The 22,693-nt window shown below is 46.9% G+C and overlaps 1 protein-coding gene across 1 annotated transcript in view; it reads left to right on the top strand.

Annotated features, from left to right (window-relative positions):
• Nucleotides 1–22,693, top strand: part of LOC143292159 (uncharacterized) — a 54,539-nt gene that overhangs the window by 22,704 nt on the left and 9,142 nt on the right. Inside the window, 19 exon segments of the mRNA XM_076602343.1 lie at nt 260–466; nt 1,381–1,540; nt 2,149–2,264; nt 3,346–3,490; nt 4,015–4,130; nt 6,270–6,516; nt 9,998–10,116; nt 10,634–10,864; nt 12,803–12,973; nt 13,783–13,943; nt 14,689–14,911; nt 14,913–15,020; nt 15,588–15,770; nt 17,308–17,509; nt 18,824–18,963; nt 19,638–19,779; nt 20,620–20,858; nt 21,610–21,787; nt 22,151–22,419. Coding sequence (XP_076458458.1) covers nt 260–466; nt 1,381–1,540; nt 2,149–2,264; nt 3,346–3,490; nt 4,015–4,130; nt 6,270–6,516; nt 9,998–10,116; nt 10,634–10,864; nt 12,803–12,973; nt 13,783–13,943; nt 14,689–14,911; nt 14,913–15,020; nt 15,588–15,770; nt 17,308–17,509; nt 18,824–18,963; nt 19,638–19,779; nt 20,620–20,858; nt 21,610–21,787; nt 22,151–22,419 — 3,357 coding nt within the window.

The following is a 22,693-nucleotide window of genomic DNA, read 5'->3' as shown; positions in this document are numbered from 1 at the left end:
ATTTGGTGTCAACTGACAAAGTAGTTGCAGAGAAAATGGCAATGTTAAAGTTTACCGCGGACACACAGACACACACACACACACACACACACACACACACACACACACACACACACACAGAGACAACCGAACACCGGGTTAAAACATAGACTCACTTTGTTTACACAAGTGAGTCAAAAACCGCGTTTCATACAGTGATGTCTTGATTGACGCACTGATTGATTGACTGAATGATTGATTGGTTGGTTGGTTGCCACAGGTGATGAAGAGCCATGAGGTGCAGGACAAGTGCCCCTGTATGACGACGTCTGACGTCAACCTGATGAAGTGCAGCGGCAAGAACTCCCTGCAGGACCGGGTTTTTGACGCTATGACGTATCTGGAGCACCCTGACGACATCTACGAGATTTACCTCCGGCCTCTAGACGCCGAGAGACGGCGCCAGGAAGAGCTGAGAAGACAGACGGTCAGCGACGATTTTTTTATTTTTTTTTATTTTTTAAATTTTTTTGCTGCCCCATCATCATCTGCACTGTTTCAGTGGCATTGCTCCCACGCCGCTCATTCCGAGTCCCCCATACACGAGTAGCGCTTTTATTATTGTTATTATTACTATTATTTACTTCCTCGTTTGTTTTCTTTGTTTGCTTTTTGTTTTCATATTTATTGCTCCTGTTTTTTTGTTATTCTTGTTCAAAATCGTCTTTTCCACGTTCTTCTTTTGTCTCAAAACCGCTGTGAACTGATTTCAACAAAACGGAAACGGATTGCATGTGGTCTTTTATGTTGAAAACAGATTGTTGGTTTTATGTAAAAGTCAGGCATCTGCTGTGTGTGTGTGTGTGTGTGTGTGTGTGTGTGTGTGTGTGTGTGTGTGTGTGTGTGTGTGTGTGTTTACAGCAGAAGTGGTGTAGCGTATATGGATCTGTCAGCATGCTCTGACATCTCCTCAATTACTATTGTCATTGTTGTCACTGTTTTTTTTTCTTTCTTTCTTCATTTTTTCTTTTCTTTCTTTAAAAAAAAATTAATTTTAGTTTTTATTTTATCATTTATGTATTTATCTCTTTATTTATTTGTTTATGGATCTTCTTTTTTCTCCTTAAAGCTTGACTAAGCGCGTTGGGTTACACTGCTTATCAGGCATCTTGCTTAGCAGATGTGGTGTAGTGTATAAGTATGGATTTGTCCGAACTGCACTGACGCCTCTTTGAGTAAGTGAACTGAAACTGAACCGAAACCGAAACAAGACTGAACTGACATCTCCTTGAAAGTTGAAAGCGAAAGTGAAAGTGAAACTGAACCGAAACCGAAACAAAACTGAACTGACATCTCCTTGAAAGTTGAAAGCGAAAGTGAAAGTGAACGTTGTGCATGCAGGACGCCATGGTGGCAGGGGCGGGTAACTCTGCCCTGGGGACTGTGGCGGACACCGTGAACGACAAGGCTGGGGAGGAGGACAACACAGAGCGGGCCTTCAACACTCCACGCTTCGGCATGAAGCTGCAGAAAGTCAAAGTCAACGGCACCAACTCCACAGGTTTGTGTGTGTGTGTGTGTGTGTGTGTGTGTGTGTGTGTGTGTGTTCTGCTGTGAGTGTGGTTGGGTGGTGTGTGTGGTGGGGGTGCGGTGGTGGTGTGTGTGTGTGTGTGTGTGTGTGTGTGTGTGTGTGTGTGTGTGTGTGTGTGTTCTGCTGTGAGTGTGGTTGGGTGGTGTGTGTGTGTGGTGGTGTGTGTGTGTGTGTGTGTGTGTGTGTGTGTGTGTGTGTGTGTGTGTGTGTGTGTTCGATTGTTGGCAGTGTTGATGCATATCAAGTTAAAATCCTCAAGGCTGATACTGTGTGTCTCGAATGACAGTAGATATATTCATTTCATCAATTTGATGCATTTTGAATTTGACGACTGATTCCTGAATATGTGACGATTTACCGAGATAATTTCTTTTTCTTCTGCATTATGATACTTCATAATATCACACACTTTTAAGTGACAGAATGCTCACTTTCATCACCTTTTCTATGGATATACACTCGTGAATTCCTCATATGTGATTAAAAATGAATCTTTTACAATGTTTCAAAAGTCGAAGAATACTGCAGTCTATGTATGATATGGATGAAAACCAGACTGACAAACTACTGCCTTGCAGACGGAGAGGGAGATGGAGGTGGAGGTAAACAGTCCATGGGCACCAGCGTGGGATCTTTCAGCATGCCCACCCAGGTTCTTGCCGGCGCCAGCGACTGCCCCAACATGAACACTATGGTGGGTAACTACTGTAGTAGTAGCAGTATTAGTAGTAATAGTAGTAGTAGTAGTATCAGGAGGAGGAGGAACAGGAACAGCAAGTAGCGGCGGCAGCAGCAATAGTAACAGCAGTGGTGGCTGTGGCGGTGGTGGTGGTGGTGGTTGTGGTAATAGTGTGGTTCGTCCGTCGGGATCGACGAGGACCATCTAGTTATCCTGGGGGTGGGTGGGTTGGGCTCTGTGGGTGCGCAGATGACTGGTCAGGCCAATCCGCGCCCGGAAGGTTCTGACGCAGTGTGGACAGGGGATGGTGGCGGCTGTCGGGGACTTCCTGGCACTGCTTTTCCTGGCCTGTCTGCGTTGCTCTGCTGCAGCGATTCTGTTGGCCTCAGAGGATTTGGCGCCTTTGTGGACAGCTGAACGCCACTTTGGTCTGTCCATTGCATTCAGCTCCCATGTGTCGGTAATAGTAGAAGCAGCAACAACAACAACAGTATCAGTAGTAGCGGGAGGAGGGAGCGGGGAAGGGGGAATGGGGGAAGATCCCGCAGAAGTAGCATAACGGCAACAACAACAATGTCAACAAACAGAAGCTGTAATGACAAAAGCAACAGCGTAGAACGAAACACCATGTTAGACAGCTACGGTAGCAATGGGGTATACGAGAAGCAAACCGACTGATCAGAAATAAGTTTTTAAAAAATCCCTGTTCTTGCACCTACACAGTCCACCATCGTCTTCCTAAAGACTAAGGAACGAAACAAAACAAGCACCAATGCGCGCAGTTTCTCAGTCTTGTTATATATTGTTTATTCTATTTATTCTTTTTTTTCTCTCAAGGCCTGACTAAGCCCGTTGGGTTACGCTGCTGGTCAGGTATCTACTTGGCAGATGTGGTGTAGCGTATATGGATTTGACCGAATGCAGTGACACCTCCTTGAGCTACTGATACTGATACTGATATATAACAAAGCCTTTCTATTTTCCTTTTCGTGTTGCAGTTTCACGGGAAGCCGCACAACACATCGTAACTACCAAAGCGCGCGGCCAATCCACTACCGGAAATAACAAAAATTATTGTTCTTTTTTCCTCGTGCAGTTCCTTGGGGACTCGGACAACCCATACACGTACAGCGAGGTGGAGTCCAGCGTGGGCAAAGGGGTCATGTCCCTGGGATACAGCTGTGGCGGGCAGAAGGTGGAAGTGGCCGAGACTCCAGAGCCCATTGAAATGTGGATGGAGCGTGAGTTCGAGCCTTGGCTGTCGTTTAAACAGTAGGCATACTGGTACCGAAGGCTGTTAGGTCTGTTGGTGTGTTATTGCTGTCTTTTTTTTGACAATGTAGCGCTCCTGGAAGCTGCAGGTGTGGGAACATCTACACTTACACGCGGCGCCAAAAACATACTTGTGAAAAGACGTGAAAAGAAAGAATACACACAAACGTGCGCGCGCGCATACATGCCACGCGCGCGCGCGCGCGCGCGCGCACACACACACACACACACATATATATATATACATATATATAATTATATATAAAAATACATACACACACGCACACACACACACACACACACACACACACACACACGCATATGTATATATCCGTACTCACACGTGCAAGAGAGAGAGACAGGCAGACAGACAGCCAAACACAGGACACAGAGAGACAGACGGAAACACAGACACTGACCACACACATACTTCGCACAACACAAAACACATAATGAAAGAAACGAACAATACCAAAAAGACGACGTGTTCCAGGGGACGCCAGCAAATACCAGCCAGGCCTGTTCGTGCTGCTGACCGACGTGTCCAGCTCACAGGCCCAGTTCAACTACCACCCCATCAACATCACCGACAAGAACTCCACTCTGCAGGTATGACGAGCGCAATGGCCGAGTGCTTAAAAGCGTTGGACTTTTCAATCTGAGGGTCCTGGGTTCGAATTTCGGTAACTGGTGGCACCTGGTGGGTAAAGGGTGGAGATTATTCCGATCTTTCAGATCAACACATGTGCAAACCTGCTTATACATGAACCTCCGTCATGTGTATACGCACGCAGATCAGATGCGCACGTTAGAGATCCTGTTATCCATGTCAACGTTCGGTGGGTTATGGAAACAAGAACATACCCAGCATGCACACCCCCGAAAATGGAGTATGGCTGCCTGCATGGTGAGGTAAATAAACAAAACCGCCATACACATAAAATGCTATATGTGTGTCTCAGTGTGTATGTGTGCGTGCCTCAAATCTGATTGAATGAAACAGGAAACGGATGATGAGCGTCCAGTGGTAGCCGTCAGTCGGCTCTACCTAGGTAGCCAGCCTGTTGTGCAAATAACCCCGAGTTTGTAAAACGATTAGAGCTTGGTCTCCGACCGAGGATAGACGCTATATGAGTATCCTTATCATTTTTTTTTAATATATGAGGACAGCCGAGGAAGCTAACTGCTGTCCCGACCATCTGTTTTGTGAGAGTGTTCTGCCATCCCCACTCTCACGGCCAAGAGGGCTTAACGTGGCCCCCAAGGCTAAAGTACCAAGGCTAAGAGCCAGTGCAGTTTGCCTCCTAGTGTGAGAGTCGTAGCCCTTCACAAAAGACGAAGCTGTAAATGAATTCCCATTGCAATGGAGAAAACCATCGATCTTACATCCGAGGAGTGATGGCCTAGAGGTAACGCGTCCACCTAGGAAGCGAGAGAATATGAGCGCTCTGGTTCGAATCACGGCTCAGCCGCCGATATTTTCTCCCCCTCCACTAGATCTTGAGTGGTGGTCTGGACGCTAGTCATTCAGATGAGACGATAAACCGAGGTCCCATGTGCAGCATGCACTTAGCGCACGTAAAAGAACCCACAGCAACAAAAGGGTTGTTCCTGGCAAAATTCTGTAGAAAAATCCACTTCGATAGGAAAAACAAATAAAACTGCACGCAGGAAAAATTACAAAAAATGGGTGGTGTTGTAGCGTAGCGACGCGCTCTCCCTGGGGAGAGCAGCCCGAATTTCACACACAGAAATCTGTTGTGACAAAAAGAGAAATACAATATAACACATCACTTTGTTGTGGCTCATCTGTAAGCCGCAAGCTTATGTCAATCTGCTACGACCCTTGAGTCAATATAGAGATTCAAGAGATCCTACGATCCGGACACCTCGTCTTCAAAAGATCCCATGATTAATAAATAGGTATATCCAGGACTTGGGTTTCAGTGGTGCGTGAATTAAGCCAAGGTGACACTTAGGGATGATAGCGATCAAATCGACCCATGACTGAATCACAGCGAGACCTCGAGACAGGCCACTTTGACCTTTGATCCCAGTTTATGTCACATTGACTGGGATGTACCCACACGGACCACTGGGAGTATATAAGATACAGGAATCTGCCCAGCGAACCCTCTGAGAGTGGTGGACCATGTCCATCTCCGCTCCGGTTCAAGATCACACCACAAGCGATCAAATTCGACTGCGCTGCAAAATTTCATGACTACCAAGCACAATTAGGCCAAGGGATCAACCAACGAATCAGTTTATTATGTACAGCTGACAGACAGGAAGAAAAATGAAGAGTGGAGAGGAGAAAAAGGTTAAAGATAGTTTGGGAAGGGTGGTTCGGCAGGGTGTCTGGGCGTGTGTGAGAACTGGAGCTATTAACTATTAGATAATAATGATAATAATAATGATAATGACAATAATGACAAACAATAACAATAATAATGATAATGACAACAACAACAGTAATAATAATAATAATTATTATAATAATATTAACAATTATTATTATTGTTGTTGTGATTATCATTATGTTGTTATCATTATTATTATTGTCATTATTATTACTATAATTAGTATTTGTATTATAAAATATATTTTAAAAAACACACACAAAAAAACTACGAAAAATCACCAAAAACAACAACAAAACAAAAAAAACAACACTCATATGCTAGCTTAACAAATTTCTCGGACTTCGACAAAGAACCCCCTACCCCCTTTTTTTTTTCTTTTCAGGTCATCGTTCGTCCCGGCGACAATAACGAGGCGTACGACGTGTACGTGCAATACGGCATCCAGCCCAATCTGACGCACCACGACTTCATGGACAGCGTGCCCAAGGAGGACCTGAGGCACCTGAAGCACTACGTGTCCCTGGACACCCTCAGCCCCGAGGAGAAGGAGGAGCTGCTCTACACAGTCACCGTGCCCGGCGACCTGACCAGCATGAACGGCACCTACTGGGTGGGCATCAAGCTGAAAAGTAAGTTGTGTTTTGTTTGGGTGTGGAAAGGTGTGTTGTTGGGGGAAGGGGGTGGTTAGATTGTGGAAAGGTGTGTTGTTGGGGGATGTGGGTGGTTAGATTGTGGAAAGGTGTGTTGTTGGGGGATGTGGGTGGTTAGATTGTGGGTAGGTGGGTTGTTGGGGGATGGGGGTGGTTAGCTTGTGGAAAGGTGTGTTGTTGGGGGATGTGGGTAGTTAGATTGTGGAAAGGTGTGTTGTTGGGGGATGTGGGTGGTTAGCTTGTGGAAAGGTGTGTTGTTGGGGGATGTGGGTGGTTAGATTGTGGGTAGGTGGGTTGTTGGGGGATGGGGGTGGTTAGGTTGTGGAAAGGTGTGTTGTGGGGGGATGTGGGTGGTTAGATTGTGGTAAGGTGTGTTGTTGGGGGATGGGGGTGGTTAGATTGTGGAAAGGTGTGTTGTTGGGGGATGTGGGTGGTTAGCTTGTGGAAAGGTGTGTTGTTGGGGGATGGGGGTAGTTAGATTGTGGTAAGGTGTGTTGTTGGGGGATGTGGGTGGTTAGCTTGTGGAAAGGTGTGTTGTTGGGGGAAGGGGGTGGTTAGATTGTGGAAAGGTGTGTTGTTGGGGGAAGGGGGTGGTTAGATTGTGGTAAAGTGTGTTGTTGGGGGATGTGGGCAGTTAGATTGTGGAAAGGTGTGTTGTTGGGGGATGGGGGTGGTTAGATTGTGGAAAGGTGTGTTGTTGGGGGATGTGGGTGGTTAGATTGTGGGTAGGTGGGTTGTTGGGGGATGGGGGTGGTTAGGTTGTGGAAAGGTGTGTTGTTGGGGGATGTGGGTGGTTAGATTGTGGGTAGGTGGGTTGTTGGGGGATGGGGGTGGTTAGATTGTGGAAAGGTGTGTTGTTGGGGGATGGGGGTGGTTAGATTGTGGTAAGGTGTGTTGTTGGGGGATGGGGGTGGTTAGCTTGTGGAAAGGTGTGTTGTTGGGGGATGGGGGTGGTTAGATTGTGGAAAGGTGTGTGTTGTTGGGGGATGGGGGTGGTTAGATTGTGGGTAGGTGGGTTGTTGTGGGATGGGGGTGGTTAGATTGTGGTAAAGTGTGTTGTTGGGGGATGGGGGTGGTTAGCTTGTGGAGAATTGTGCTGGGGGTAGGTTTGGGTTGGAGAATTGTGCTGGGGTAGGTTTGGGTTGGAGAACTGTGTTGGGGGTGGTGGTTTGGGTGTGGAGAATTGTGCTGGGGGGCGGGGGATGGGTGTGGAGAATTGTGTTGGGGGCGGGGGGTGTGGGGGGTGGGCATTTGGTTGTGGAGAATATTGTGTTGGAGGTGGTGGTTTGGGTGTGGAGAATTGTGTTGGGTGGAGGGGGAGGTTTGGGTGTGGAGAATTGTGTTGGGGGGTGGTTTGGGTGTGGAGAATTGTGTTGGGGGTGGTGTTTTGGGTGTGGAGAATTGTGTTGGGGATGGTGTTTTGGGTGTGGAGAATTGTGTTGGGGGTGGTGTTTTGGGTGTGGAGAATTGTGTTGGGGGTGGTTTGGGTGTGGAAAATTGTGTTGGGGGTGGTTTGGGTGTGGAGAATTGTGTTGGGGGTGGTGGTATGGGTGTGGAGAATTGTGTTGGGGGTGGTTTGGGTGTGGAGAATTGTGTTGGGGGTGGTGTTTTGGGTGTGGAGAATTGTGTTGGGGGTGGTGTTTTGGGTGTGGAGAATTGTGTTGGGGGTGGTGTTTTGGGTGTGGAGAATTGTGTTGGGGGTGGTTTGGGTGTGGAGAATTGTGTTGGGGGTGGTTTGGGTGTGGAGAATTGTGTTGGGGGTGGTGGTTTGGGGGTGGAGAATTGTGTTGGGGGTGGTTTGGGTGTGGAGAATTGTGTTGGGGGTGGTTTGGGTGTGGAGAATTGTGTTGGGGGTGGTTTGGGTGTGGAGAATTGTGTTGGGGGTGGTGGTTTGGGTGTGGAGAATTGTGTTGGGGGTGGTGGTTTCGGGGTGGAGAATTGTGTTGGGGGTGGTAGTTTGGGTGTAGAGAATTGTGCTTGGGGGTGGGGGGCGGGGGGGGGGATGGAGAGTTGTGTTGGTGGTGGTAGTTTGGGTGTGGAGAATTGTGCTTGGGGGTGGGGGGCGGGGGGGTGGGTGGAGAATTGTGTTGGGGGTGGTGGCTGGGTGCGGAGAATTGTGCTTGGGGGGTGTGGAGAATTGTGTTTGGGGTGGTGGTTTGGGTGTAGAGAATTGTGCTTGGGAGGGGTGTGTGTGGAGAATTGTGTTGGGGGTGGTGGCTGGGTGTGGAGAATTGTGCTTGGGGGTGTGTGGAGAATTGTGTTGGGGGTGGTGGTTTGGGTGTGGAGAATTGTGCTTGGGAGGGGTGTGTGTGGAGAATTGTGTTGGGGGTGGTGGCTGGGTGTGGAGAATTGTGCTTGGGGGTGGTGGTTTGGGGGTGGAGAATTGTGCTTGGGGGTTGTGGTTTGGGGGTGGAGAATTGTGCTTGGGGGGGGGGGGGGGTTGGGGGTGGAGAATTGTGCTTGAGGGTGGTGGCTGGGTGTGGAGATTTGTGCTTTGGGGTTGTGGTTTGGGTGTGGAGAATTGTGCTGGGGGGAGGTTTGGGTGTGGAGAATTGTGCCGGGGGTGCGGAGGGGGGGTAGGAGGGGGGGAGTTTGGGTCTGGAGAATTGTGCTAGGGTGAGGTTTTGGTGTGGAGAAATATGCTGTTGATAGTTTGGGTGTGGAGAATTGTGCTCGGGGGAGGTTTTGGTGTGGAGAATTGTGCTGGGTGGGGGGAAGGGGAGAATTGTGCTGGGGGTGGTGGTTTGGGTGTGGAGAATTGTGTAGGGGGTGGTGGTTAGGGTGTGGAGAATTGTGCTGGGGGGAGGTTTAGGTGTGGAGAATTATGATTGGGGGGGGGGAGGTTTGGGTGTGGAGAAATGTGCTGGTGATGGTTTGGGTGTGGAGAATTGTGCTGGGGTGAGGTTTGGGTGTGGAGAATTGTGCTGGGGTGAGGTTTGGGTGTGGAGAATTGTGCTGGGGTGAGGTTTTGGTGTGGAGAAATATGTTGGTGGGAGGTTTTGGTGTGGAGAATTGTGTTGAGGAGGGGGAATTCAGGCGGAGAGAATCTCTGGAAGTGCAGTGTGTTAAAACGCGCAGTTTTCAGCAGCGGAGAGGCAATGAGTTCATAATTTATTTAGGAGCATATGCATAAAAATTGTATTCGTAGAATCAATAGTATATCCAGCCACTGATGTAGCAGTTCTTATCCCCTGTTTACTATCGCAACAGTTCTTGTCCCCTGCTTTAATTTTTTTTATCTTCGCCTCACTAATTTTCACTGTCTGGCGTCGTTTTCCGCGAGAAATGGGGTGAAATAAAATATAATAAAAATGTCATGATCAGCGTGTTTGGAGTGGAGGTGATAGTTGTAATGGGCATTACAAAATCTCTGCGAGTAGTGTGTTAACGCTTAGTTCCCCCATGTGTTTGCTGAGAAGATGTATTGTGTAACCATTTGTCTCCCCCTGTGTGTGCACAGAGGGCACGGTGTCAGTGGAAGACAGCATGTCCAACACGTCCTACACGTTGCTCAGCATACCGTCTGGCTGCCGCTTCTGGGACGAAACCAACAACTCCTGGTCCTCTGACGGCTGCGAGGTGAGCTGGATGGGAAGAGGGTGGGATGGGAGGGAGAGTAGGAGAGTATTAGGGCGGCGTAGTGGAGGAGTGCGGATTGGGGTAGGCTGAGGGGCAAAGTTGATAAAGCTGTACGTGATGTTCTTTGATAACTATACCATATCTCGAAATCCCGACAGCGTTTATCACACAATCGTTAATCATGTTGAACTTGTTTCTCGTCCTTGCAAATGTACACTGTCTTTTTCTGTCTCATGCACACACTGAGAGACACATACAAGGTTTATAAAACAACAACAACAACAACAAACTTACTGGCTATTTAAGATAGACCAACCTTTTTATAACAGGATAGGGTTGTGTGTTTTTGTTGTTGTTTTTTTGGTTTTTTTGGTTTGTTTTTGTTTGTTTTGTTTTGTTTTGTTTTTGGTTGTTGTTATTTATCAAATCTATGGCAAACAAGCATTTTTGTTTTGCTATAGTCGTAGATGTTCTGCAGTGAACCCACGACAGGATCATTGTCGTCTCATCCTCTCAGGTTGGCGGTCTGACGTCACGGTGGAAAGTTCAGTGCATGTGCACCCACTTGACCTCGTTCGGGTCGGACGCAGTGGTGCCCCCTAACACCATCGACTTCTCGAACGTATGGGCCAAGTTCGCGAACCTCAACGAAAACGCTGCTGTTTTCTCTACTGTCATCTCCCTTATTGGCCTCTACATTATCCTGCTCATCTGGCTTCGGTACAAGGACAAACAGGATCTGATCAAGGTGCGATAGAATTGTATTGTTAGTGTTTGCAATGTATCGTCAGTTGAATGTGATTTTTGTTCGTCATATTATGTAATAACTGAATTTTAAAAAAAAGTTTTTTAAAAAGAAGAAAAAGCAAGGACAAACAGGATCTGATCAAGGTGCGATAGAATTGTATTGTTAGTGTTTGCAATGTATCGTCAGTTGAATGTGATTTTTGTTCGTCATATTATGTAATAATTGATTTTTTTAAAAAGTTTTTTAAAAAGAAGAAAAATGAAATGTGTTGTTAGTGTTTCCAATGTATCGTCAGTTGAATGTATTTTTGTTCTTCATGTTATGTAATAATTGAATTTTAAAAAATAGTGTAAAAAAAGGAAAGAAAAAATGTGTTGTTTAGTTGTTTTTGTTTTTTCTATCACAGTTATTCTGAAGCTTTTTTTTCGTCCTGTTTATGCAAGATGGCTGTTTGTAAAAGAGAAGAGAAAGCAAATAGTGTGTATGTAGTACGGTATTAATATGTCTAGTATCTTACTCTTCAAGACGAAGAGAACATGTAAATACCACAGTGCAAATAGATCATGCCAATGGCACCGTCATTTGGCATAGCAGATCAACGTAGTATACAAACTCTTGCCTTTCTGACACTGTAAAGCTAAGATTTAAGGCACTTCAGAATCAGCAGATGACAGCATTAGATAAAAAAAAAAAGAAGAACGAAGTAAAAATAATCATAGATGGCGTGGTATCAAAGGTACCTTAAGATGATGAGAAGACGTTTCGAGTCGTAGACTCTTTTTGTAGACTCTTTTTCGAGTCAGTAGAATAGTACAGTTCAACAAACGGTGTTTCCACAGACATCTCCCCTTTTTTTCAGCAGATGTGGTGTAGCGTATATGGAGCAGTCCGCTCGCTTTGATACCTCCTTGAAACTGAAACTGAAACCAAAACCACTTTATAGAACGATTGTTGTCACGTCGATGAATGCGAGACAGTCTTTATGATCAATGCCTTGTGGAAAGTGCATATACAAAGACACGAAGCAAATACAGTTGAACAACGTTTAAAGTGCAGCGGGGAAAATTCATTTTGACAACTTTCCAGTTGCCGCGATAACAATGAGACAACAATGTGTTACAATAGTTGGTAAAGAAAATCGACAGAGATATTACAAATTTAAACCAGACGGAACTTCGTTGAGCGCATGCATGCAGAAACACCAAAGAGTTCGTTACCTCCCCTAATTGCCAGTGGTGAATACTCCCTATCTCCCAATGGTGGAGAATACTTTAAAAAGAAGAAGAAGAAGAAGAAAAAAAAAAAAAAGAATTCCTTGGAATCGGATACTAAATTCTAACTGACATATTATTGGTCCACAGCCGACATTTCCATAACATTTCAGGGAAACAGGTCCTCAACTTTTTGTGTAATCTTCCGATGAGCATAATAGTGAAATCGTGACCTTGACGAAGGTATTGATCCAACATGACATTTATATATATATATTAAAAAGAAGAAAAAAAAGAAAACGGCACCGCTGCACAGAACATTTAGCTAGGGGGACACAGAGAGATAATGACCCAATGGAGTGTTGGCCTTGTGGCAACGCGTCCACCTAGGAAGCCATTATTTTCTCCCCCTCCACTAGACCTTGAGGGGTGGTCTGGACGCTAGTCATTTGGATGAGACGCTAAACCGTGTGCAGTATGCGCATGTAAAAGAACCCACGTCAACAAAAGGCTTGTCTCTGGCAAAATTCTGAAGAAATGTCCACTTTGATAGAAAAACAAATAAAATTGCAGGCAGACAAAAATTAATGCAAAAAGAAGGGGTGGCGCTCTCAGTATAGCGACGCGCTCTCCCTGGGGAGAGCAGCCCGAATTTCACAGAGAAGAATCTGTTGTGACAAAAAAGATTGATACAGTGTACAGTTACAGTATGCTTTATGTGGTCCAGTGGGGAGCCATGCCGCTGGAAGACAACCTTCCGACAGACACGTACCACTACCAGGTGGCTGTCTACACGGGCGTGAGGAAGAACGCTGGCACAGACTCCAGAATCCGATTCATCATGTCTGGAGACGAAGCAGACACTGGCGTGCGCAGGCTGTTTGACGGCAAACGAAAGGTAGGGATGTATTTGAATTATTAATGATGACGATGATAACGACTATGATGATGATGATGATGATGACATTGATGCTGCTGCTCTCTTTGTTGATAGCAATTAACAGGGGGAATAGGACAACGACGACTTTAACAACAACATCAGCAACAGCAGTAATAACATTAACTACAATCATGATGATGATGATGACGAACAAAATGCAAATGTGGGAATTGAATTACTTTCCTGCTTCAAACTATGTAACATTGTTTCATACAATCGTATCATTCAAGATGTTGTCAATGATGATAACGACGATGATGATATTGATGATGATGTTGATGACGACGACGACGACGACTTTCTTGGTGGTGGTGATAATGATGAGACATCGAAACAGCGATGATCATCAACGACTTCGAAGCTATAATCATATCAAGGATAGTGTCGGCGATGATTATTGCTTGGCGAAAGCAAAGACAACAACTATGATGACAATGATGACGACTTCGCAGTACAGCTGTTCTTACCTCGATGGTGACGAAAACAATGACGAGAATCATTGTTAGTCTTTTTAAACCACTTCTGCTCCTTATGACTAAAAAGTAAGTCGGTATACCTAGCAAGCCTTTAGAATATCAGTGTCACCTGAGCACAACAGTGTGTGTGTGTGTGTGTGTGTGTGTGTGTGTGTGTGTGTGTGTGTGTGTGTGTGTGTGTGTGTGTGTGTGTGTGTGTGTGTGTGTGTGTGTGTGTGTGTTGCATGCACGCGTACCTTTCGGCTTGCGTGCGTGTGCTGTGCGTACGAACGATCGTCCTGTGTGCTGCAGCACTTTGGGCGGGGCAGCATCTACAACTTCGTGCTGAGCGTGGAGAAATCTCTGGGAGGACTGACCTTCCTGCGTGTCTGGCACGACAACGGCGGCAAGGGCAAGAACAAGTCCTGGTACCTGGACCAGTTCCAGGTCACTGATCTGCAGACGGGAGAAAAGTGAGGCGGGGCCACTTTGATGAGCGAGAGAGAGAGAGAGAGAGAGAGAGAGAGAGAGAGAGAGAGAGAGAGAATGAATGAATGAATCTTTATTTTCCAACGGTGAAGATATTAGCACTTTGGCCGACTTACACATCTGCCGTTGTTCTAAGAGACACACAAACATGTACGCATATAAATGTAGTTATACTGAATACTTAATACATGTATAATGTACGAGTATAACACAGCGTCAAACTGAGAGACACAACATCGCTCGCATCTGTACGGAACGGAAGCGAGTAACACACACACGCACACACGGACACACACACACACACACACACACACACACACACACACACACACACACCGTGACACACACACACACACACACACACACACACCAAGGGAAAAACAACAACAAAACCCTAGCATGAATGCTACACATGAATGATTCAAGTGAAATTAACACAGAAAAGTAACGATAAAATTTTAAACACAGATGTAAGAGACATAAAAGGCAGCAAATAAGGCGACGGGTAATAGGGAGATAGAGAGAGAGAGAGATAGAGAGAGAGAGAGAGACAGAGAGAGAGAAGGGTGAAGGAGAGAGGCGGGGATGGATGGAGGTGCGCTTTGAAGCCAGATCTCGCCCTTTGTTTCTTTGGCGTGTGTGTTTTGGGGGATTTTTTTTTTACCACTCAGCTTATCAACCACCCTGATGAACTTCTCTGTAACGGGATGCACGTGATGCATGCGGCAGGTCGTACTTCCTGTGCGACCGGTGGCTGGCGGTGGAGGAGGACGACGGCATGGTGGACCGCATCCTGCCCGTAGCCGGCCTGGAGGACCTAGTGGCCTTCAAGCACCTCTTCTCCTCCTCCGCCCGCAAGAAGCTGGCCAACGACCACCTGTGGTTCTCCGTCTTCTCCAGGCCCACGCGCTCCAACTTCACGCGCGTGCAGCGCCTCTCATGCTGCATGTCCTTTGCTCTTCCTGACCATGATCACCAACGCCATGTTCTTCAAGTCGGAGGACAAGCAGAACACCACCACGGGCATCAAGCTGGGGCCTTTCCAGTTCACCCTGGGGCAGGTGAGGTTGTTGTAGGTGTGGGCGGGTGGTTTGGGTGGGTTGAGTGGGTGATTGGAGGTGGGGGTTTTGGTTGGTTTGGTTGGTTGGTAGGTGGGTAGGTTGGTTGGCTGGATGGTTGAATTGTTTTCTTCCTTTTTTTTCCGGTGAAGCTGAACGTCTGGCTGTACTGTGCACGTGAGGAGAAGTTTGTGCATGCGCGCGTGCGTGCGCAATCACGCACGTGTTTGTATGTGTGTGTGTGTGTGTGTGTGTGTGTGTGTGTGCGGGTCGTGTGTGCGTATATGTGTGCGGGCGTGCGTATATATATATATATATATATATATATATATATATATATATATATATATGTGTGTGTGTGTGTGTGTGTGTGTGTGTGTGTGTGTTATTCCCAGTACCACTTTAAATGACCCCCCCCCCACACACACACACACACACCCAACCCCACCCGGAGATCCCTCCATCCAAAAAAAAACACGTATAAACAGTACCACCTCGTTACGCTAATCTTACCCTCCTCTTCCGACTCTTTTCTTCTTTCCCTCCCCTCTCTCTGTCTCCTCCTTCTAGGTGTTCATCAGCTTTGTCAGCACGGTCATCGTGTTCCCGGCCAGCTTCGTCATGGTCCTGTTCTTCCGCCGCTGTCGGCCCAAGAAGAACGCCATCATGCAGACCAACCAGACCGTGCACAAGCGCAACCAGAAGTACCGCTGGAAGAACATCGGCAACGCCTCGGCTATTTGGGGAGAAAAGGTAGGGACGGAGAGAGACAGAGATGGGAAATGTAAAGCATGGATGTTAGCGATGGGAGTGGAAAGGCAAGAGAACAGGGAGATAGGGGAATGTGAGTAGAAAGGCAAGAGAACAGGGGGATGGGGGAATGTGAGTAGAAAGGCAAGAGAACAGGGGAATGTGAGTAGAAAGGCAAGAGAACAGGGGTATAGGGGAATGAGTAGAAAGGCAAGAGAACAGGGGGATGGGGGAATGTGAATAGAAAGGCAAGAGAACAGGGGAATGTGAGTAGAAAGGCAAGAGAACAGGGGGATGGGGGAATGTGAGTAGAAAGGCAAGAGAACAGGGAGATAGGGGAATGTGAGTAGAAAGGCAAGAGAACAGGGGGATGGGGGAATGTGAGTAGAAAGGCAAGAGAACAGGGGGATGGGGGAATGTGAGTAGAAAGGCAAGAGAACAGGGGAATGTGAGTAGAAAGGCAAGAGAACAGGGGGATGGGGGAACGGGAGTAGAAAGGCAAGAGAACAGGGGAATGTGAGTAGAAAGGCAAGAGAACAGGGGCGTGGGTGAATGTGAGTAGAAAGGCAAGAGAACAGGGGGGTGGGGGAATGTGAGTAGAAAGGCAAGAGAACGGGGGAATGTGAGTAGAAAGGCAAGAGAACAGGGGGATGGGGGAATGTGAGTAGAAAGGCAAGAGAACAGGGGAATGTGAGTAGAAAGGCAAGAGAACAGGGGAATGTGAGTAGAAAGGCAAGAGAACGGGGGAATGTGAGTAGAAAGGCAAGAGAACAAACGGGAATGGGGGCAGTGAGTGAGAGAGTAGAAAGAGAGGGAAGAAGTGGGGTGAGAGGGAGGGAGAGAGGGAGAGAATGAGGAACTGAGAGGGGGTAGAGATGCGAAGAGAAAGAGAAACAGACAGACAAAGAGAGAGAGAGTGTGGGATGCCGGTTTGGAGAAAGATGACATAAGAAAAGACTGAGGGAATAAAGAAAAGAGGGAGGGAGAGATAAGGAGAGGGGGGTTGAGGGTGGTGACAGACAGGGGGCGGTGTCAGGAAAAGTTAAAAAATAAAATAAAACAAAAAAAGGAGGAAGGTAAGAGAGGAAAAGAAAGGGGGGGGGGGGGGCGATATGGAATTACTGATTAAAGTTTATCGGATTGGCCAAATCACGGCAGATGAATCACGGCATTAAACACATCCAACCACACTAACAGTGTGTGTGTTACGCTTTAGGGATAACCAAAGAGTGTCTGAATGATGAGAATAACAGTACACCGTTGGCACAACACAGCACAATTCATCACAACAGATATCCCGTTTTAACATACAGCTCTATTCTAGGAAAATATTTCGCGTAAAAATCGAACTGCTGCATTCGTGGAGATGATGCAGTTGCTGATTGATGCTGCTGCTGAATCTGTGGACACAGATGATAACGATGACGATGATGATGATCATGATAACGTTGATTGACGATGATGATGATAATGATGATGATGACGTCGACGATGACGATAGATGACAATATAAACGACACTCCCGCCTATTTCCTGGCAGGCGAAGAAGACGAGGATGCAGAAGCTGAAGGAGAGCGTGTCCAACATCGTCAGCTTCCACCAGAAGAACAAGTACGAGGAGGAGCCCACAGAACTGGTGCCAGCCGAGCGGGCCCCTCGCGGCCAGAAAGACCTGGGCGGCCAGAAGCGCAAGAAGAAGCCCTGGAGTCTGCCCCACTGGTGCATCTACATCGCTTGGGTCTGTAAGTGTCCTTCGTTTTACTGCCAGGTTCTTGAGATGATGACGACGATGACATGGATATGCCTGCTTATATATCGTCGGTCGGAGACCAAGCTCTAAGCGCTTTTCAAACACGGAGTCATTTGCACAACAGGTTACCTACCTAGGTAGAGCTGATAGACAGCTGCCATTGGGCGCTCATCGTTCGTTTCCTGTGTCATTTAATCAGGTTTCATTTACGCACACATACTCATACAGACAAGTAACGTTTTACGTGTATGACCATTTTGATTATTCACCATGCCATGTAGGCAGCCATACTTCGTTTTCAGGGGTGTGCATGTTGCATGCTGGGTGTGCTCTTGTTTCCATAACCCACCGAACGCTGACATGCGTATTTGATCTTCTGCGTGCGTATACACACGAAGTGGGTTCAGGCACTAGCAGGTCTGCACATATGTTGACGTGGGGGATCGGAAAAAATCTCCACCCTTTGCCCACCAGGCGCCGTTACCAAGATTCGAACCCGGGACCCTCAGGTTGAAAGTCGAACAACCCATAACAACTCGGCTGTTGCGGCTGTGGTGCGGTAGGGGTGACGAAACCTATAGCAAGGGAACAAACAACCTGATTATAAGGAGCGGAATCTGTTTGGTCGTTGCGGTGATCTGGGGATGGGGTAGTGTTGAATGGAAGGAACAGGGTCTGGTATTTCGTGCAGTGTGATGTTGCATCGCGTCCTGTTGTGTGGTGTCGTATCGGTATACAATAGGTATGCTTTTGATTCACAGAGAGAGAGAGAGAGAGAGAGAACGATAACCGTTTTTTTTTTAAAATTCAGATAAAGGCCAAAGCCCCTTACTGAAGGGGGTAACATTAAAGAAGGATAAACAAAATTAACATGAGAGAGAGAGAGAGAGAGAGAGAGAGAGAGAGAGAGAGAGAGAGAGAGAGAACGATAACCGTTTTTTTTTATTCAGATAAAGGCCAAAGCCTCTTACTGAAGGGGGTAACATAAAAGAAGGATAAACAAAATTAACATGAGAGAGAGAGAGAGAGAGAGAGAGAGAGAGAGAGAGAGAGAGAGAGAGAGAGAATAATGTTTTTTTCCCCAAATGTTACCCTTTATTATGCGATTCAGATAAGCATCAAATACACAATACATGTCTACATACAATAGAGAGTAGTATACGGAGAGGAAGATAATCACCAACCAGCATAAATTTCACATGCATGCATACAATAGAGGCATGAAGAAAGAGAGAGACAGAGACAGAGTAGCTCTGCAAGCTGACCAAAAGCTGAACAGAAGCGTGTTGGTGTTGTTGTCATGCAGTGTGTTTCCTGAGCATCGTGGCCTCTGGCTTCTTCACCATCCTGTACTCCATGGAGTGGGGGGCGGAGAAAGCCAACGAGTGGCTCGTCACCTTCGTCCTCTCCTTCTTCCAGTCTGTCATCGTCGTGCAGCCTGTTAAGGTACACACACTGTGTGTGTGGGGGTCGGGGGTCGGGGGGGGATGCGGAGGGTTGGGGTTCCGGGGGGGGGGGGGGGGGGGGGGGGGGCAAGGGGGAGGGAGGAGGCGGAGGGGGGAGGGAGGTGTGTGTGTGTGTGTGTGAGACGGTGTGGGTGTGACGGTGTGTGTATATGTATGTGTGTGTGCGGGGGTGGTGGGGGGGGGGGGGGGTCTGTGTGTGTGTGTGTGTGTTTCGTGTGTGTATGTTTTTGTTTGTGTGTGTTGTGGTGTGTGTGTGTGTGTGTGTGTGTGTGTGTGTGTATTCGAGAGGGCGTGCGAGCACGGGTATGCGGACACGTATGTCAGAGCGTGTGTATTTGTAAGCACCCGCGCGCGCATGCGTGTATGTGCATGCGTGTGTGTGTGTGTGTGTGTGTGTGTGTGTGTGTGTGTGTGTGTGTCCACGCGCGTTCGTGCTCGTATTGCGAGCAAGCATGCAACCTGGGGCATGGCAATACCTCAGGGGAGAAAACCTGCCAAGGACAGAGTTGAGTTAAAATCCTCGAGTTCTCTCCCTCACTGTCTCTCTTCTCTGAAACGAACCGACAATGACTCACATTTCGCTTAAAGACTGAACCAACTGACTACCCCAAGCCTCGTGTCCTTGGCTGACCCATGCCCCTGGTGATGTCGCAGGTGCTGCTGATGGTGGCCTTCATCTCCTGCATCCTCAGGAAGCCAGACCTGGACGAGGAAGACCTTGACGAAGACGTCAACAAGGTCATGTCGCCGGACATAAGCAATGCAGCGAAAGACAAAGACCCCGTCAGCTTATCACGTAAGTCGCGCGAGTATCAAAGACAAGGTCGTGAAAGAAAATAACGCAAGAACGTACAGCATGAATGTGTAGTTTTTTTTTTGGGGTTTTTTTTTTGGTCTGTTTATGTCGTTTACATAGTGCATACCTGGCAAAGGAAAAAAAAGGACTTGTTGCTTTGTGTAGTTTTATCTATACATTAAGGCTACAACTACAAGAAAGAAACAACAGTAATCATCATTTAGCTGAAGATACGTCGTGTGTCCTTTATTTGGATATAAACGAAAGTTATCTGCACTTTGTTGTTCAATATGTAACACAGGTAGCACACCCCATCCCCACTACGTTTTTTTCGTTTCCCTTTTTTTCAGGAGATAATGGAGGAAGAAATAGATCTGCTGAAGATACGTCCTGTGTCCTTTGTTGCTCAATATGTAACACCCCTAACATCAAGTAACACCCCCACACAGACTACTTTCGTTTCCCCATTATTTAGATGATGGAGGAAGAGAGGCAAGGTGCTACAAGAAAAGAATGCGATATCTCCGTGAATCTGAAATGTGCTCATTAATCAACTCTCACTGCCATGGGCGACTTTAGTTTGACATCAAGAGGTCATGTAAAAAAAAGACCGTTTTTCACATTGTAACAAAGCTTGACAGCTGCAGCCAGTATCCCGCCAACAGAACAATGACAAACCTTTGCCCCCCTGACCGAATTTGAAGTGAACAAGTCTATTGTGCTGTTTTGACATGATGAAGCCTGTGGCTTAGAGCATCGTAACGGAAATGTTTGGCGCCGGGGAGCGTATTTTACATAGTAACTTGGCGGTGACATAGTTAATCCATTATGTGTTTGCAGAGGTCCAGCTGGAAAGACAGATGGGCAGCACGGAGTACGCGCCGCCGGACACTGAGGCTTTGCAGGCCTCCCGGGAGCAGCGTCTGAAGGAGATCAAGATGGAAGCCGTGCTGAAGGAGATCATCATCTACTTCTTCTTCCTCCTCATCATCTTCTTCATCTCTTACCAGCAGCGCGACCCCGTGTCCTTCGACTTTGGCGCCAACGTCCGCAACACCTTCCTCAACGGGTTTGAGTCGGTTAGTATGAGGTGGAGGCCGAGGAGTGGGGGTGTGGGGTGTGGGGGGTGGGGGTAGTCTGAGGACGGATAGGTGGATGGGGTTGTTTGTTTTGGTTGTGTGTGTATGTTTCATTCAACAACATATGTAGGGGGACCATACCTGCACTAAACTAGGCACCCTGTTTACTTTTTAAAAAACATCTACAGCATTCTCCTTTTCTATAACGTCTGGCTTTAGAACATTCTTTTCGCATTCTTGTTCTGTCATGTCGGCTCAAACACATAACCCTGTGACTGAGTATCTATACTTTGTAGTTTCTTTTTCTTAAAAAAAAAGACAGAAAATTCCTAGATTTCTATCGTTTCTAAATATGTTACCCGAAGTTCTGCAAAAAGCCGACCTATTAAGCAGTTGCTTTTTTTGTTGACCCATTCTGTTCCACAAATGCAAGCCTGCTACAGCTCCTCTGGATCAGCACTACGCAAGACCACTGCAGTAAAGAAAAAAATGAATTGTTCAGTTTTAGGAAAAAAATCAATGGAGAATTGTTGATTTAATCGGTTACGCAAAGCTGAGTTTTCATGCTTCCGGAATCCGTAAACTGCTCAGCTCAAAACGCCAACTGTACCAAACAAAAATAAAGGAAATTAGAATGGGTCATCGGTACGAAAATTACTCGTAGCAGGTATACATGGGAAGTAATCATGGTACGATTTAACTCGTACCTGGAGTAGAAAGAGTTTTTAAACTAACTTCTGTGGTGCTGCAGATCGCCACAGTATCGGACTACTGGAAATGGCTGGAGGGTACATTCCTGCCCGCCCTGTTCGCCACCAAGTACGCCAACGGCACGGGCATCAAGTTCTGGCAGGACAAGGCCTGCATCGCAGACCTGGAGACGCGGAGGGTCGGGGTGGCCAGGATTCGTCAGATGAGGGTGAAGAACGGTGAGTGTGGTGGTTCATCACATACAGAGGAAATGAAAGAGAGAAAAAAGATTTTGTGATGTCAATTTTAAAAAAAATGTATAGCAGTTCTTTGGGTGTAATAAGAGGAGAGTAAGAGAATTAAATGAATTTTCATCTGGTAAAATTTCGATGAACTGCAATTTATTTGCACACAAAAAATATATATATAATGGTTCGCATGATAGTGTGAGCCAGAGTCAATTCTTTTTTTCTTCTTTTTTTTCACTTTACACTTTCAAACACAATCGCTGTGTGTGTGTGTGTGTGTGTGTGTGTATGTGTGTTTGTGTATGTGTGTGTGCGTGTGTATGTGTGTGTTTATGTGTGTGTACACGCGGGCAGATACGTGCACGATCCAGAGCGAGATGGCGAACGTCATTAACCATTGCCGGGACGCCTACGGTTGGGCCGACGACGACACCAAGGACTATTACCCGGGGTGGGTGCTACCCACGGAAGAGGAGCGGGAGCTGCTGGAGGATGAGGAGACACCGTGGGTGTACCAGAGCTCGGTTAAGCTGAAGAACGCCCCTTACGTGGGTACCCTGGCTACCTATAAGGGAGGCGGCTACGCCATGCTGACCCGCAGAGAACTGTGCCGAACCAAACAGGTAAACATCACACCACCGCCTTTACATGTTTCATCCTCAGTCAGGAAGATCGAAGACACTATATGCATTGGGGTTTTGTGGAGACTGATTTATATGGTTCTGTGTCGAAGCTAAGAGGTAATCCACACCACCACCCAAGACGTATTCTTTAGTCAGGGAAGTTAACACATTGTAAAGTTTCCTTGCGGTTAGCTGTTTTTTCTTTTGTCTGTCAGCCGAGAATTTGCAAGCAGTTTACGTACGGGTTTTCCTGAACATATATTGAATGTGTGTC

This window comes from Babylonia areolata, chromosome 18 (genome assembly GCF_041734735.1).
Source record: "Babylonia areolata isolate BAREFJ2019XMU chromosome 18, ASM4173473v1, whole genome shotgun sequence".
In the NCBI taxonomy this organism is placed as follows: Eukaryota; Metazoa; Mollusca; class Gastropoda; order Neogastropoda; family Buccinidae; genus Babylonia; species Babylonia areolata.
This window is presented reverse-complemented; position numbering and strand designations above follow the sequence as displayed.